The 15,364-nt window shown below is 41.3% G+C and overlaps 1 protein-coding gene across 2 annotated transcripts in view; it reads left to right on the forward strand.

The window, feature by feature from the left end:
• atg7 (ATG7 autophagy related 7 homolog) overlaps positions 1-15,364 on the forward strand; it is a 52,294-nt gene that overhangs the window by 19,397 nt on the left and 17,533 nt on the right. For both annotated transcript variants that reach the window (XM_079186387.1, XM_079186388.1), the window contains exons 17-18: positions 3,708-3,788; positions 8,312-8,434. In XM_079186387.1, coding sequence (XP_079042513.1) covers positions 3,708-3,788; positions 8,312-8,434 — 204 coding nt within the window. The remainder of the gene's footprint in view (positions 1-3,707; positions 3,789-8,311; positions 8,435-15,364) is intronic.

The following is a 15,364-nucleotide window of genomic DNA, read 5'->3' on the forward strand; positions in this document are numbered from 1 at the left end:
AAAATGGACTATTTAACCAATAATAACACATTAAAGTAATTTTAAACATAAGCATACACTTTGATAAATGATTACATAAAGCAGTCGCATCAGAGTGTGCTTCCTGAGATTGCAAATCCTCAATGACATATATAGGGTATTGAATGGTTAAAAGGTACATGTTACAAGCCCATGAAGTACTCAACTAGATAATGCTGAAGGAGGCTGGAACGTTGTGGCCTTAGTTACATGTCCAGCATTATGAGCAAGCTGCACATCTCCAAAAAATGCTTACAATAGTAATAGTTAACAGGTAGCCGAGCATTGGCAGCTGGAAGAGACCCTCTATCTTCCACAGTCACAGACCCGGTTGTTTTCTCCACTGCTTTGTTCCTTATCTAAATAATAGCACAAATGTGCTTTGACTGCGTTTTTACTGCTGTCAATTTAAGCATTAAAAAAAATGATGTGCGTAATCCATTCAATCCTAAAATCTATTTATCTAGCTGAATAAACACCTCTCTGACCGTTCAAAATGCTTCAAGGAATTCACAAAGGTAATTTGAAAGTTTTTTTAGGGATAAAAGCCACCGACAGTTCTGTGGAGTGGCTACTGTGTTGTCAGTTTTTTTTATAGATCATCTCCTCAAGTCTCTCATTTAAAGGTCAATTCACTTTACACATTCCCAATAGTCTAATAGTCTAACTAATCTATTTTGGTTTGACAGGAAAACAATGTGTGAATAGTAGTATGAGGTCAGTGAAGTGTGATTACTAAGGGGAACAAAAACCAATACACAATTTCTTAAAGACCTGAAGGGCATCTCTATTAAAACACTAGTTTCAAGCCTGTTTTTAAAAGAATATTTTCCCAAGAATATTCTGCAGCTTTCCAAGCTGTGCCCTCTTTCTTACTGACTGTTGTTACATACTCAAGTATCTCACCCACCCCATTTGCATCATTATCAGTATTCATCACCCTAAGAATCTGAATTCCTGCCATTTGCTTGACACCTCCGCCGCTCGTGGTATTTCAACCAAATAATCCAGAGAAAAGTGGAATGCAAATGGGTAGCTATGTGCGTGTGTGCGTGTGTGTGTGTGTACGTGTGTGTGTGTGTGTGTGTGTGTGTGTGTGTTTCTGTAGAGAGAGGGTGATGGTGAGGGAATAAGGCAATTATGACCAAAGAGAGAGAGAAATGCGGGCTAGATAATATGCACAAGAGTGTAAATGTTTGCACGGTTGTGTGTGTGCGTCCAGTTTTGTATATATTATGCCTGTCCCTCCAGCTGTCTACTGCCAATACAACACCCTGCAGATGTAGTTTGAAGCTGCAGGCTCTTTTTTCCGTGGTGCCACACTGACAGCTTATGGTGCTTTACAGAAACTGCATGATGTCGTTTTTATGTTCAAGTGTATGAATGACAACGTGCCAATACAGGACATTTTGGAGTGCTGTAAACCTTTTACTCATATAGCCCAAAATCACAAATTTGCCTCAAATGGCATTACAAACACCCTCTATCTTTAGACCCTTAATTTGGAAAAGGAAAATCTCCCCCTAAAAACCCCCTTAGTGAGCAAACATAATGGCACCAGGACAGACTGACATCTGTCATTTAGAGAAACGACCAAAATAGCAAAATTGTTGACAGACACTACCTGGAAACACTACCTGTTCACTATACTGGACTCCATAACTCAATATAAAGGAGGACATAATGTGATGTGTAAAATTGCCATAGCAGTTTGAATGTGTTTTGTTTGTGTCATATGTGTAACTGTATTAACCTGGATGTAAATATCTTGAACGGAACTTTAATTTCCGTCATTTATTTAATTGTAAACTGACAATAAAGTTGTATGCTGTCATATATACGATGCTATAAAGGCTATGCAGTTTCATGTAGAGCTGCTAATCTGTTCAAGTCCATCTGACTTGCTCACACTCACCCATTGGTCTGACTCACTCATGCACTCTCCCCTCCATTTGTTAATTCATCCACTGGACATGTCTGCCTCCCCAGTTGTCCTCTCACATTCATGTTGTATTTATACAGCCTGTTGCTGCAGGTCTTATTTCAATCCATTTGTGCCTTTTTATTGTACATCCTTGAAAGCGCCGTTTTAGTTTAAATAGTCAGCACATAGATGGAAAGATATAAAAGACAAGAAGAAATAAAGAAAAAATTAGCGAAATGAAATGAAGCTGCTTGACTAAATTGAAACGTCTTGCAGGAGGCACTGTACCACATTGTATTATATTATCAGTCACAGATGGAGAGATGTAAATCTGAGCCCGATTGCCTGAGTTTACCACACAGCCTTGGCTAATTCACATTTGGCCTCGAAAGGGGCAGCTGAAATGGGGGAGGGCATGAAGATGTCATAGAGTTTGCATCCAAATATCCCGTCCAAGAATCGAAATATTTGTCAGTTTCACTAATAATAATAATAATTATAGCCAGAAAGTCACGTGTGTGTGTGTGTGTGTGTGTGTGTGTGTGTGTGTGTGTGTGTGTGTGTGTGTGTGTGTGTGTGTGTGTGTGTGTGTGTGTGTGTGTGTGTGTGTGTGTGTGTGTGTGTGTGTGTGTGGAGGGTTCTTTAGACTGTAATCAAGGTAATTAGCCATACTTACTAATGAAAGCTTTCAGACGTGAGAGATGTGGTGAAAAGGTGTTTCACACGGCTGGAATAATCTCAACCCAGGGCAAGGCTCTGCAGCTATAACTGTTCCTTTTGTATTAAAAATGTATCGTTATTTAAGGTGATCAAAGGTGATCTGCCCTTCACCGATTGTGTAGCACCCTCGTAAGACGCTGTTCTAACCGCGTTCCTTACTGACATTTCACCTTGATATTAATTGTGTTTTTATATTGATTGGAGGCTATATCCAATTCAACTGCTATAATCATGACTCGATCCTGTTATTAAATCAATAACAACATAAAGTGCAATAAAAAAGCATGGCATCCGAGCGTTCTTCACATCATGCCACACCGTGAGTGTAATTAATAGTAAATGTATAAATTGTCATGAACACAGTTATGCTCATCTGACAGAGATCATAAAATGAGGCGCTATTACAAAACGATGGACAGATGATGCAGCTGTGCCACACATCGTATTTAATAGACTTCTATTTCAAATGGCAGATTTTTCTCTTCCCGTGTCTCTTACTCGCCTCCTCCGCTTGCATCTCTCATAAAGCGGGATTAAGATGCGAGGAAAGGAGGCGAGGACAGTAATCAAGGACACATGTTAGCATATTGAAAGGCACTCAGTTTCACTGAGAGGCTGTATTCTCTCTGGCACCAGAGGGCGCTCTTGGCATGATTTTAAAATGTAGAAACCATAAAAAGTCAAACTGCCTCCAAAATCTTCAAGCCCCAGCTTTAATGTTTTACTACTTCTCTACTGTTAAATTGACTTTACTTACAAATAATATAGTCATCAAAGGTACTTTATTCTCACACACTGAATACTTTCTGTCCAAAAGGCACGTTTAACATTCAGTAAACTCATACACTGCTCTTTTTTCTCTTGAGTTATCTTGTGTTTTCATCGCTTTATTATCTTTTTTTGTGTTCTCATAATTTTGGTTTTCATTGTTTATGAATGATATGAATGTGCTTTTAATGGAGTGTGTATTTTTGGACTCCTGTTGTGCTAATTTGCTCCTCTGTTTCATGTCAGTTTTTGACGTGTTGATATTTCTCATCCACAGATCCGAGGCTTTCTTTCAAGGTTTGACAATGTCCTGCCTGCAAGCATGGCCTTCGACAAATGCACTGCCTGCTCACCCATTGTAAGTAGCATGAATTGTAACTGACTAGTTCAAATGATGTGTCTTCAAATCCAGTCTACTAACAAGACAATATATAAGAAAGATTGCAGTGTAGTTGCAGATAAGCAGGTTCTGATTTACTTATCCGATCAGATTATTTTACTATGTAACATTGTTTTAAAGCACAAATTGCAGACTTAGCAGAGATAGAGGGATTCCCATCCCTCCCATTTCTACATTGTTAAGTCACTGGAGCTGTTTTGAAATGTTACTCCTTGAGGAATACTGAACACACACACACACACACACAGAGAAAATCTGGTAAAACCATATGGTAACAATCAGGCAGCAGTTGCACATTGATGTCAGTGACTGTCGTATGAGTGGAATTAGCTCCCACCACTGCAGTGTGTGTGTGTGTGTGTGTGTGTGCGTGTAAAGATGGGTTTTTGAAGGGTCTACATATCCCCATATCAGCCAAGCAGGGTGGGAGAGATTGCCCTTGTGTCTTTTTAACACGTTGTCATTGGTCCACAGTCAACTGGCCAATCATTGCCCCAGGTGGCCCTGTGGTCACCGCGTCCAGCTATGTGATTGGTTGGTGTACATCAGTGTGAGACCAGGAGACGGGCACAAGTTAGAGAGGGAGAAAGTTTTAAAAAAGAGGCTAGAGCAAGATGATTTGGGGGGGGGGGGGGGGGATAAAGAGGGGAAGTGCACTGCTGAAGAAAGGGTGTTGTGATGAGTGGAGGGCTGGTTCGCTCTCTCTCTCTCTCTCTTCCCTGATCTCAATGCAGTCTTTGTGTCTATAAAGAGGTCATAAAGCCCCAGATCCATCACTTTCATGTGAAGACAGAGCGAGAGAGACACAGGGAGAAACCAAGAGGGAGGGGGGGCGGCTGGCTAGTTGGCTTTGCTTGAGTTTTTCTCCACCTACGCTGCTTTTGAGAAAATAAGTATAAAGTTCCACTCGATCTTAAGGTGTCATGTTGCTGCCCGTGTGACTGATGAGATTATTTGCTCTGTTTGGAGGGTTCATAGGGTTTGATGGGGATTGAGGTGAAGCCTGTGTAGTCGGGAACAATGAACAACATGAGTTAGGAAAGACGATCCTCTGCTGAGGCAGGGATAAAGGTTATGTAGTGAAATTGGTGACTATGTTTTGATTCCGTTAATCCCACCCACACACATTTTCCCCTCTTTTTTTTTTTTTTTTTTACCATTTGCTCTTCTACCTTTCATTTTTTTTTATTTCTACTAGCCTACTTCAGTTCCCCTCTTTTCCTCTCCTCTGTCTTACCTTCTCTCCCTTCCTGTTCTCCCTCCCTGTCTGTTCACTGTAACAGGATTGTGTGTCTGTCTTTGTCGTGTGTGTGTGTGTGTGTGTGTGTGTGTGTGTGTGTGTATATTCCTGCCGCAGTCAGCTGTGTGCTGCCAGGTCACTATGGAAACAAAACAATTCAGCCCCTGTCTGGGCTGGAGCAGTTCCTGTAGAGTTGGGGCTTTTTTGTGAGTGTGTGTGTGTGTGTGTGTGTGTGTGTGTGTGTGTCTGTGTGTTTCCCAACTCTTTCTGGGGCTGCAAGCCAATAAAACTACACACTATAGAGTCAATCTCAGCTGACGTGGTCTTCAACCATACCAGCGACCTCTTACTACAACAACCAAATATGCCATATGCTACCATTATTAATAGCAAAAGAAGTTTATTTTTAGATGTGTAGTGCAAAGTAACAACATAGCTCAGGGTTTCTCTTGGAATGCATTTCTTCCTTCTGAATAACTTGAGTGTTATAACTGTTTTATACTTATACTTAAAATGAACCGTCCTCATGTCACAGTTTGTAAACTTTTAATGTATTTGGGTGGAATTTAGTATCCAGCACCCATCCCATTAAGGATCTGTGGATGTAAAAATCCTTCATGCCAAAGATGAAAACCCTTGAAGGAAACTAAAATATACAGGATTTGTATCACTACACTGAATATTTTATTTATATTTACATTCTTACTAGCAGTCACTTCCACACTAAATGCAGTTTCTGGAAATGTCATAACTCATTTTAGAATGAATAACTTCATGTTTTATATCACCTAGTGCTGTTTTTACACATAATACGTGGACACTCATGCATTATACAGCAATCGCATATCTCCAACTACGCACACTTTATGGGATGTGCTTCCTGTAAAGTGTGCTGCTACCGAAATACCATGAGGCCTGAGTGGTTCCTCAATGAGTCAGTATGGAGTTTGTGCGTTTTCAAGGCAAGTGTCTAACCTGGCGTGTTGACTTTACAAGTTAACGGGGGAAGTCAAAACCGTTGACTCACCAGGAACTGTTTACTCATACTGTTCAGTAAGTGTCACATCATGGCAGAAGCACGAACCAAGAACCTCATTTCATTGATTGTTATGTATCAGTCATTGATTTGAACTGACCTGTACTCTGAAATATAACAGTCAACTCTGTTTTTCATGTTCACAACATTAGTTAAAGCCCCTCTGAGCCACCAGGACCACCCGGTGTATGTTTGATATGTTTAAGGATGCCACACACACACACACACACACACAAATACACACATACTTAGCCTATAGTGTCGGATACTTTCAGTTAGTATCCGCGCAGTATGGATCCACGAACAACTTCAAAAAGAAATCGTCACCACTGTAAAATACAGCCAGAGGGTAGAGATTTATATTGCTCCATAAGGAAGGAAGCTTTAGGACAAGTGCACATGTACATGTTAGTATACAGATGTGCAGCACACCATCTAATCCAGATGTTGATGATTCCGTGGTGCTATCACTACTGAAACCCGCCAGCGCCTGATTAACGGCAACGAAATCTAGTAAACGTTTCAAGTCTCTTCCGTTCTCTGTGTGTACATTATGTTTTTATGACATATTCCCCACAGTGATTTTGGCACAGCGCGGTTTGAATAAGTCAGATATTAGATGCTTCAGTCCGCTATCAAGTTTTCTAACCCTCGAAAGAAAATTGTTAAAAAATTATTTCTGTTGTTTCATCAAGTTGCAGCTGTACAAGAGAGTAAAAGTGCCAAATACTCAAATTTGTGACTTTTTCCCCATGTGACTGCTGTCAAAGTCTTTTGTCTTGATCTTGTCTACTATTGATATGAGTGAAGGATATTGGTGAGTGTTGTGTGTGTAACTCTGTTTCTGTGTGCATTACACGGAGTGACTTTGTCAACTTTATCACAAGATCATCACAGTTATCAAGTTGCTTTCTGTGTCATGGGCATCTATATTTCAACAAAGTGTGTTTTGGCCGTTGGCGTCTCATGTAACGGATCCCGTGGATGGAAGTGGAGAATCAAAGAAATAAAAGAGAAGGAAGGAAAGAAAGGAGAGGTTGAAAAGACGAACGAGCGACACGTCAGTGTGCATTGTGTGTGGTGTGTCTGGCTCCACGACTAGACGCCAGGTCAGTCTGCAAACACACACACACACACACACACACACGCACACACACGCACGCGCGCGCATGCACAGACGTTGATGCTCAGTGTGTTGAGGCAGAGGTAACCCTACACCTGCAGAGGAGGGTCTGTGGGCGTCCATGAAAGGCTTGGCCAAGCTTAGGAAGGTAGTCGAGAGGGCAGAGGATCTGTGTGTGTGTGTGTGTGTGTGTGTGTGTGTGTGTGTGTGTGTGTGTCGGTGTGTGGTGTGTGTGTGTGTGTGTGTGTGTGTGTGTGTGTTTTGGAAAGAAGGTGTGGGTATTTGAAGTCGGTGCTGGTAGGAGATCAAGGTAAACACTGAGTTCCGGTGTTTCACAGGTTGTGCTTATATGGACCACAGCGACAAGAGCGCGCTTTTATTTCATACCATTAAAAGATTATTTTGATCTGCTTTTGAGAGACAATTTCTCCTAATGTTTTTGATTCAAGTGAACAAGTCCTGACGCATTAGCATGACTCAGCCCTCAACTCAAAGTGTACACATCAGACTCTAAAAAGGACTTTCACCAAGCACCGAACTTTTAGAAGTGTCTTGGACATTACGCAATGTTTTACTTGAAAGTGCAGTTAAAGGTCAAGAAATTAATTTATGTTAGCTTTAAGCTTCTCTCCCCTTGAGACTTGAAGCCGACCTTTCTGGGAAATTACTTCCCCAGCATTCAACCGTCCTCCATTAAGGTCTACTACTTGCTGGTGTGTAAATGTATTGTGTTAATAGGTGGGCGCCTCAGTAACACACACACACAACACAACACAGCTACTTATTTTTCTCCCTTTTTGTCAATTTTGTCAAGTACTCTGTTGATTCCACATCATAACAAAATTGCTGTTTACGCTGGTCCAGTCTTGTCGACACATTGATTAAATAAAAAGTAGCAATGTGAAACACAGGAGCCACAATTTGATACTCAATATGAGAGAAGGAATCAGTACAGCTATATAACTACCTGCAGTGTAAATGTTTCAGTCCGGTTCATAATAAATCCATTCTATCAATAGATGTTACATTTCCTGTTCAATCACTGAAAATTGTTCTTTGTTCATGTTGTTTGTTTTGTCCAGGTCCTGGACCACTATGAGAGGGAAGGTTTCAACTTCCTGTCCAACGTCTTTAATTCATCCCACTCCTTCCTGGAGGACCTGACAGGGCTGACACTGTTGCACCAGGAGACTCAGGCTGCAGAGGTAAATCACACTCTTATACACACACACACACACACACACACACACACACACACACACACACACACACACATACAAAAGCCTGCTGCAGACAGAGACACAGGCCGCAGTGTCAACATGCACATTGATAAAAGCACAATGTCACACTTGATGCGTGCACAACAGTGTTTGGTTAAGCCTTGGAGTTGGGGTTTGATTTTTCTCTTAACCCAGTTTTACAAGAGAAAATCGTCTTCATGTTTATCTATCTGGCAACTTTAAGTTTTTTTACGGTCAGTTCAGGAGGTCAGAAGCTGCTGGCCTTGAGCTGGGATACTGTGGAAGAAACGCCTTGAGCGACTTCTAAACCTGACCGATTGTGCACTTTGTGAAGGATCTTTCTTGCAAAGATCCCTAATAAATAATAAAAAAAGCACTGCAGAGGATGACATTTGCTCTGAGATGTTGAAGGCTCTGGAGCAGAGGCTGTGCTGTGCCTTCTTGGGAAATCTTTATGTAGGAAATGTGGTTGCATCAGAATGTGGAAACTCACATTCAGCAGGAGTGATGTTGTGTTGTGGAAGGCGTATGATGGGGTTCTCTGGGTGTCTTCTAGGGGGTACTGTGAGAATATGGGACCATAGCTAAACAGCATTTGGTATTTGTGTAACTGGAGTGAGTGAGTATTTTAGGCAATAAGTCAAGCACGTTGGTCATCTCAGGATTGCATCTCTGCTTGTTGCAGCTGATGTCGGATGTAAGGATGGTGTGAAACCCGGAGTTCACCTCCCAAGTCTCAGACAGTCGTACTCATAAAATGGTGGAGATCATGTTGGATATCCTTTACTTGGGGTAGCAACTTGGTCCCAGCTCACCAAGCTGTTGGATTCCTTCACAAGTGAGGGAAAGACAAAGAACGACAGGTGAATCGATGCAGCATCTGCAATGTACGTTAAGAGGTTTCAATATCCTGCCTTGCCTGGGAATGCCTCAGGAGAAGTCAGACGTCATGGCTGTGGGAGAAGGACTTCTGGGTGTTCTTGCTTACCCTGCTGGAGCCGTGACCTGGACCCGAATAAGGGACAGAAAATGGATGGCTAGATAGAGCTTACCATTGAGCTGAGATTTATCAGCTCCTCTTGTGGAAACTGAAGTTCCATTAGTAAGATCTCTTAAATGACATGTCTAATGGGAGCTACACTGTTTCAACTCAAAGGCAGAGATATTTTTGTCCCGTAATCTTGTTGTAATTATTCTGTTGCCGTAGCAGCACACAGTTGATGTCTACGGAACAACGAGAGGCAAAACGTTCCAACAAACATGGAGAATACTTGGTGGTGGAATATGGGTGGTTTTCCTCAAGACTCCCCTCTGACATGAGACAGAAGGAGGGAGGGAGGGGTTTGGGTCTGGTCATGCCGAGCTGTGGGAAAATCCCACGTACTTTCTCCACAACTCCTACTCATAACACACAGATGGAGGAGGGTAGAAGAGAAAAAGCAAGGACGCACGACGGAAAGGAGGGAAAAGAGGAGTGTAGATAAGAGAAAAGCAGTGGAGTTCGAAAAGACGAGGAGAAAAACAAATGGAAAGCAAAATAGGACAGGAGATTAAAGAGAAAAAGTAGGAGCTGGCAGAGAAGAATATATATATTTGTCCCTTTCACTCTCTTTCCCTGATTCCCTCTTTCAATCTCTACCTCATCCCCTATCATTCTCTCTATCTCTTTCGATTGTTCCTTCCTTCTCTATTCAACCCGCCCTCTCCCTTGATGGAGTGTGTTGAAGTGTCTGGCTCAGGTCCCTTTCTCCTCAATCAGAAGATAAAGAGATTGTTTTGATTGCTCAGCCCACTAGCGCCGAAAGTCTTAGCGCCCGTTTCCTGTACACAGATTAGCTATTCCAAAAACTACTGCACTTGGAGGACGTCCCTTCAAGTTTTAGTTATTTTTTCCTATTCCAGGAAAGCGCAGAGGTTCTTCTCCCACTCCTGAAAGCATATTATTACTTATTTCATGCGGGATCCCACTAGAAACGGGCCTGTGGCTCATTTCGGATCTTGTCCCATATTTTAAGAAGTACCGGCCCGAAATAATGATGATTCTCAATGTAAAAATGAGGGGTTCAAAGGGTCCTTGTGGGATACCTTTTTATGTATTGGAGTTGTATACAGCTATGAGTCATCATTGGATGATGATCACGGCTTCCAGTGGCTTATTTAATGACTTGTTGCTTTAAGAAGGTTCTTCCTGGATCCTTTCTTTAGAAGTTAGACATACTGTAGGTCTGTGATTTTAAGTGTGTCTGTCAGCCTCTTGTCTGATTAGAAAACACAAACAAATTGGTTATATATTACAAAATGTTTGTGCGTGGATTTTAGTGGATTTAAGTAGATTTAAATGACTTTATTTGCATATTAAGTTGTTATTTTTTACCATGCTCACACAGATTATGTGTGTGTGTGTGTGTGTGTGTGTGTGTGTGTGTGTGTGTGTGTGTTATTGCATGTTCAAGTGTGTGTGTAACTATTCTAAACTATAATCTACGTCACCAGATACCAGTACTATGTACTTATGGCCTATTTTGGGCGAGTTTGTAACCTGAGAACTACTTCTTATGCAGTCACCACAGGGTTTTGGGGGAGTTCAAGTTCGGTAAAAGTTTAGACTAACTGAAAGCGTGCGTGCGTGTGTGTGTGTGTGTGTGTGTGCGTGTGTGCGTGTGTGTGTTTCTGAGTGAGTGAGCGTGCACACATCAGTGTGAATGGCTTCTTTGTGAGATCAGTCCGATTGGGATTTTAAACTTTGGCAGAGTGGAAAAAGTACTACGAGTCTGGCAAATTAGTTACATGTATTTTAAAGGTAAGTATGCAACATGTCATGAGTGGTTAGGAAAGGCAAACATGACAAACCATTTTTAAATATTCATGGCATGATCTGTCCTTTGTACTGTGTATTTTCCCCACTTTTACTCTACAATTTGGTACGGCCAGTTTCCCCGACAGCAGTCCTTGCATCCACTGTCACTCTCCTCAGCCTCAGTATACTTCAAACCAAGTGTCTGAAGGTGGAGATACACCAAATCTGTTGATGTTTGTGAGGACGACAGGTCCTATTTGTTTTCTATGGAGATCCAGTCGCGTGTTACGTGATGATGCGGCTCGGCGGGTTGACTGACCATTCGCTGTATCTGACTTTGCCGATCAAATTCAGATAAAACCATCAAAGTAGGCAGCGCTGATCACATAAGAATCAAGATTCTGTGACTGCATTGCGTATCTCTCGCCTCAAATCTTTTCAGCAACATATTTTATAAACATATTTTATTGAGGCATTTGGCGTGCCACATGTCTCGGCTTATACGCGTTTTCTCTTTTGACAAGTCATGTTGTCGGTTAAATGCAGTTAAGCATTATTAACATTTACCAAATTGACCATTTATAATAGAAAAGCCTGTTCACCAAAGCTAAGTAGTGTCCCTTCAGTTCAACCAGGTCAGATGTTACACATTGGCCCGTCCAGATCAGTCCCTATTGCACGTTGAGCGACGGGTTACCTGAACTGAACTCAGCCCACTTTGCTAAGCATTTAAACAAATGTTAAACCAGTGTAGATGCGTGTTAGCATGTCAGCACAGGGTGTTGTGTTGGCTGATTAGCCTTCCTGAATGTAAGCTCACTGTAGAGGGCTGGGTCAGACAAATCAACACACACACACAAAACACTCAAAGAGCCTGAGAGGAAATGACAGTCTGCACAGGATGTTGTTCATCTCCTCTGACGCATCCATCCACTGTCTTTGGCTTGGCAGATGAAATTATATAAAAGTAGTGTATATATTCGTCCATACAGGCACAGAAAGGGCTCAGGCTGATCCTTATTATGTAAGAGGATAGAGATCAAAGGACATGGATTTTCTCCCTACAAAATCTGTATTTTATGAAAGCCTTTTTTATATTATTACTACAATATAAAAGGTCTCTGCTCAGTATGAAAACCTACACATAATAACGATGTGGTGCCTTTTCTTCAGTACAAATGTTGTACTCTAGTGAGCGAGTCTATGAAACATCCAGAAATTGTAGTAAGAGAAATGATACATTATAATCTTTTGTATGTATTTTTTAAATAGTTTGAGTTAAAATACCCTCTGCAGTACCTCGCATTAAATTATATACAATCATAGCTCAAGTTTTGTATTTGTTGTTCCCAGTTCTTTTAGGAAGAACATTTTCTTCAAATTTCAGCCTTCAGAAAACCCCCTACCACTAAAAAATGATGTTTTTTATTAAAATAATTGAACAATGATAAGAATGAAATCTCAAGGTGCTTCACATACAGTGAAAACAATCATAGTACAACGTTAAAACGATCCAATATATATGAAAGAAACATGCGGTTATAAGGGTTGAAGTAGGATAAATAAAAGTACAGAAAATGTTTCAAGTCCCAAATTTTAGGTAAATAAAATGAGTCAGTACCCAGTTGTACCCTGCTTGTACCATCACGTGATATCAAAGGAAGCCCTCGGTCAATGGTCGTTGTTCATGTGACGCACTCCTTTCATCATTTTCAGTAAGCGATCCATCTGCTCGTGTGCATGCGTGCGTTTCCGCACACACGAGTCTGCCTCAATGTGAATGTCCCGTACAGAGAATGCGTGACCCTCTCAGCACAAAGGGCCTTTCTGCACAGTTCTCGTTCCACTGCCTTCCACCTACGCCGACTGAGCGCTGCCAGTAAGTCACAAGATAAAGACGCTCGCGTTGAACTTAGAAGAAGAATGTGTCACTTGTCACACTGTTTTGTCCTCCTTTTGGTTTGATCTTGTGATATGACATATTCTGCAAAATGATTCACAAAAAATTATTATTGTAAAATGATACAATGGGTGTCAAGCTCAGTGTTCTATTGTTTAATATAATGACCACAATTGTATGACCAGAACCCGTTATGTAGTTGACACATGGTTTGGTCCCCAGTGCAGAACTGGGTCACACAGAGAGGGTGAATATTGTGGATTTTACTCGTTGAGGGTGTAACCTGTCTTTGTTCAACATCATTGTCTCAATGTTGCATTTTGAAATTAAATCCTTGTTGAATTACCTCAATCCCTAATTAATAATACGAGACCTTCCTGGAAGTTTCCAGGTCCAGGAGGTCCTTGGGGTCTGGGCCCCCCAATTTGTTTTGTAGATGATACTCCAGATATCCAGGACAACCTTTCATGAGATCAGTGTCTTGCTCAAGAACAGTTCAATAAGTGACATCTACAGTTGGGAGTATCGTGTACATGGTGAGTTAGTTCCAGGGCAATCTCTCCGCCATTTATAAGCTAAATCTTTTTTTTCTTCTACTAGACAATGCACTGAGTTGAACCACACTTCACTTCCACACATGATAAGTCTTTACAAAAAAATAGTTTTGCCTGATTGCAGTACACAGAGGCAGCGTGCGGTACAATATAGACAACTCTGTTACTTCAGATCTGTGCGTTTTGATAGCAGTCTGTGCGCCATCAGAGGCCACTAATCATCACCTTGAGTCATGCTAATGGCCCGAAGGAGCAGAGGTTACCCAACCACCCACGCTCTGGTCTACGTACAACAGTGTGCTGATGATAAAGTTGATGTAGTTATGTTGGCTCCTCACCCAGCAGCTTGGGAAACACACAAGTGGGAGCATGTATGCACACACACACACACACACCTACACACACACACACACACACACACACACACACACAGTATCACAGACTCTCACCACACTTTCCCCTCCTTTCTCTTCCTCTCTCTCTTTCTCACCCCCACATAAACACACACTTGAGCGTCAGAGGGCCCCATGGATGTCAGAGCTTTATCCAAACACGGCTACGGTTGCTACATGCTGCAATTATTACCAGATGGACTCGTGGAAACATATTAGGTCTGCTTTTTCATTAGCACATTGCACACAACTCCGGTGAGAGAGAGAATGAGAGACATTTCAAAAAGTATTATTCGTTAGAAATTTTAAATCATGCGCAATTGACCCTCTTCAACTCTTGTCCCTGAATGGTTGTATATTTCAAGTTCCATTTCCTTCCATTTATTTCATGTTTTTTTTTGGTTGTTGTGTTGCTATGTTTTCAAAACATCCAGTTTAATGTCTGTTTGTATCAAAGTCGCACCCTTTTATTCTTTGCAATCTTACACTCAAGAGAGTGTTAAAAAAGTTCCATTAAATCAAATGTGCTGACAGAATGTGGTCCAGCCCTCCCACACGGTCAAAACTGCAACTTTACCTTTGTCACTAGCAGCAGTTACATGTATTACGGAACAGTTTATTAGTTAGTTGACCAACAGACATAGTTGATCATTCATTTACTTTATTTTTATTTATTTAGGCCATTTATAAAGGCCAAATGTTCATGTTTCAAAGTCAATATTAGGATTTTCATGTTATATCAATTCAATTAATATAATGTCCCCTTGGAGACGGAGGTTGCATTTAGCTCCGTTTCCAAATTTCTGGTATCCCTATTAATGACAAACGTAAAGTACACACAAACAAACACACACTTATGCCACTGTCATCATGTGTCTCCGGTACTAAGCATGTGTGTATTAACGTCCCATACGTATGCCAGCTATGCCTGCCTGACATCTATTGCACTGCTAATTATAAATGCGTGGTCTACTTTTAGGGATGTATGTCAGCTATGTAAAGACCCATCACACCTCCTATGCTTCCTCTCTGTACATCGTTTCTCTCTCTCCTTCTGGATTCTGTCTCTCTCACACATGCACACACATGTTCAGTACTATACATAGTTGGTCTAAATCTCCCCAGTTCTTTGCGGGCTAAATTCAGAAGCTTTAAGTCAGTCTGTGGCTTGACTTTTCTAACCTTTCTAAACCCTCTGCTGAGTGTTTGAAGGTGTTTCTCCCTTACGGATGTGAGTATAGTTGCTAGTGA

This window comes from Pholis gunnellus, assembly GCF_910591455.1.
Source record: "Pholis gunnellus genome assembly, chromosome: 3".
Classification (NCBI taxonomy): domain Eukaryota; kingdom Metazoa; phylum Chordata; class Actinopteri; order Perciformes; family Pholidae; genus Pholis; species Pholis gunnellus.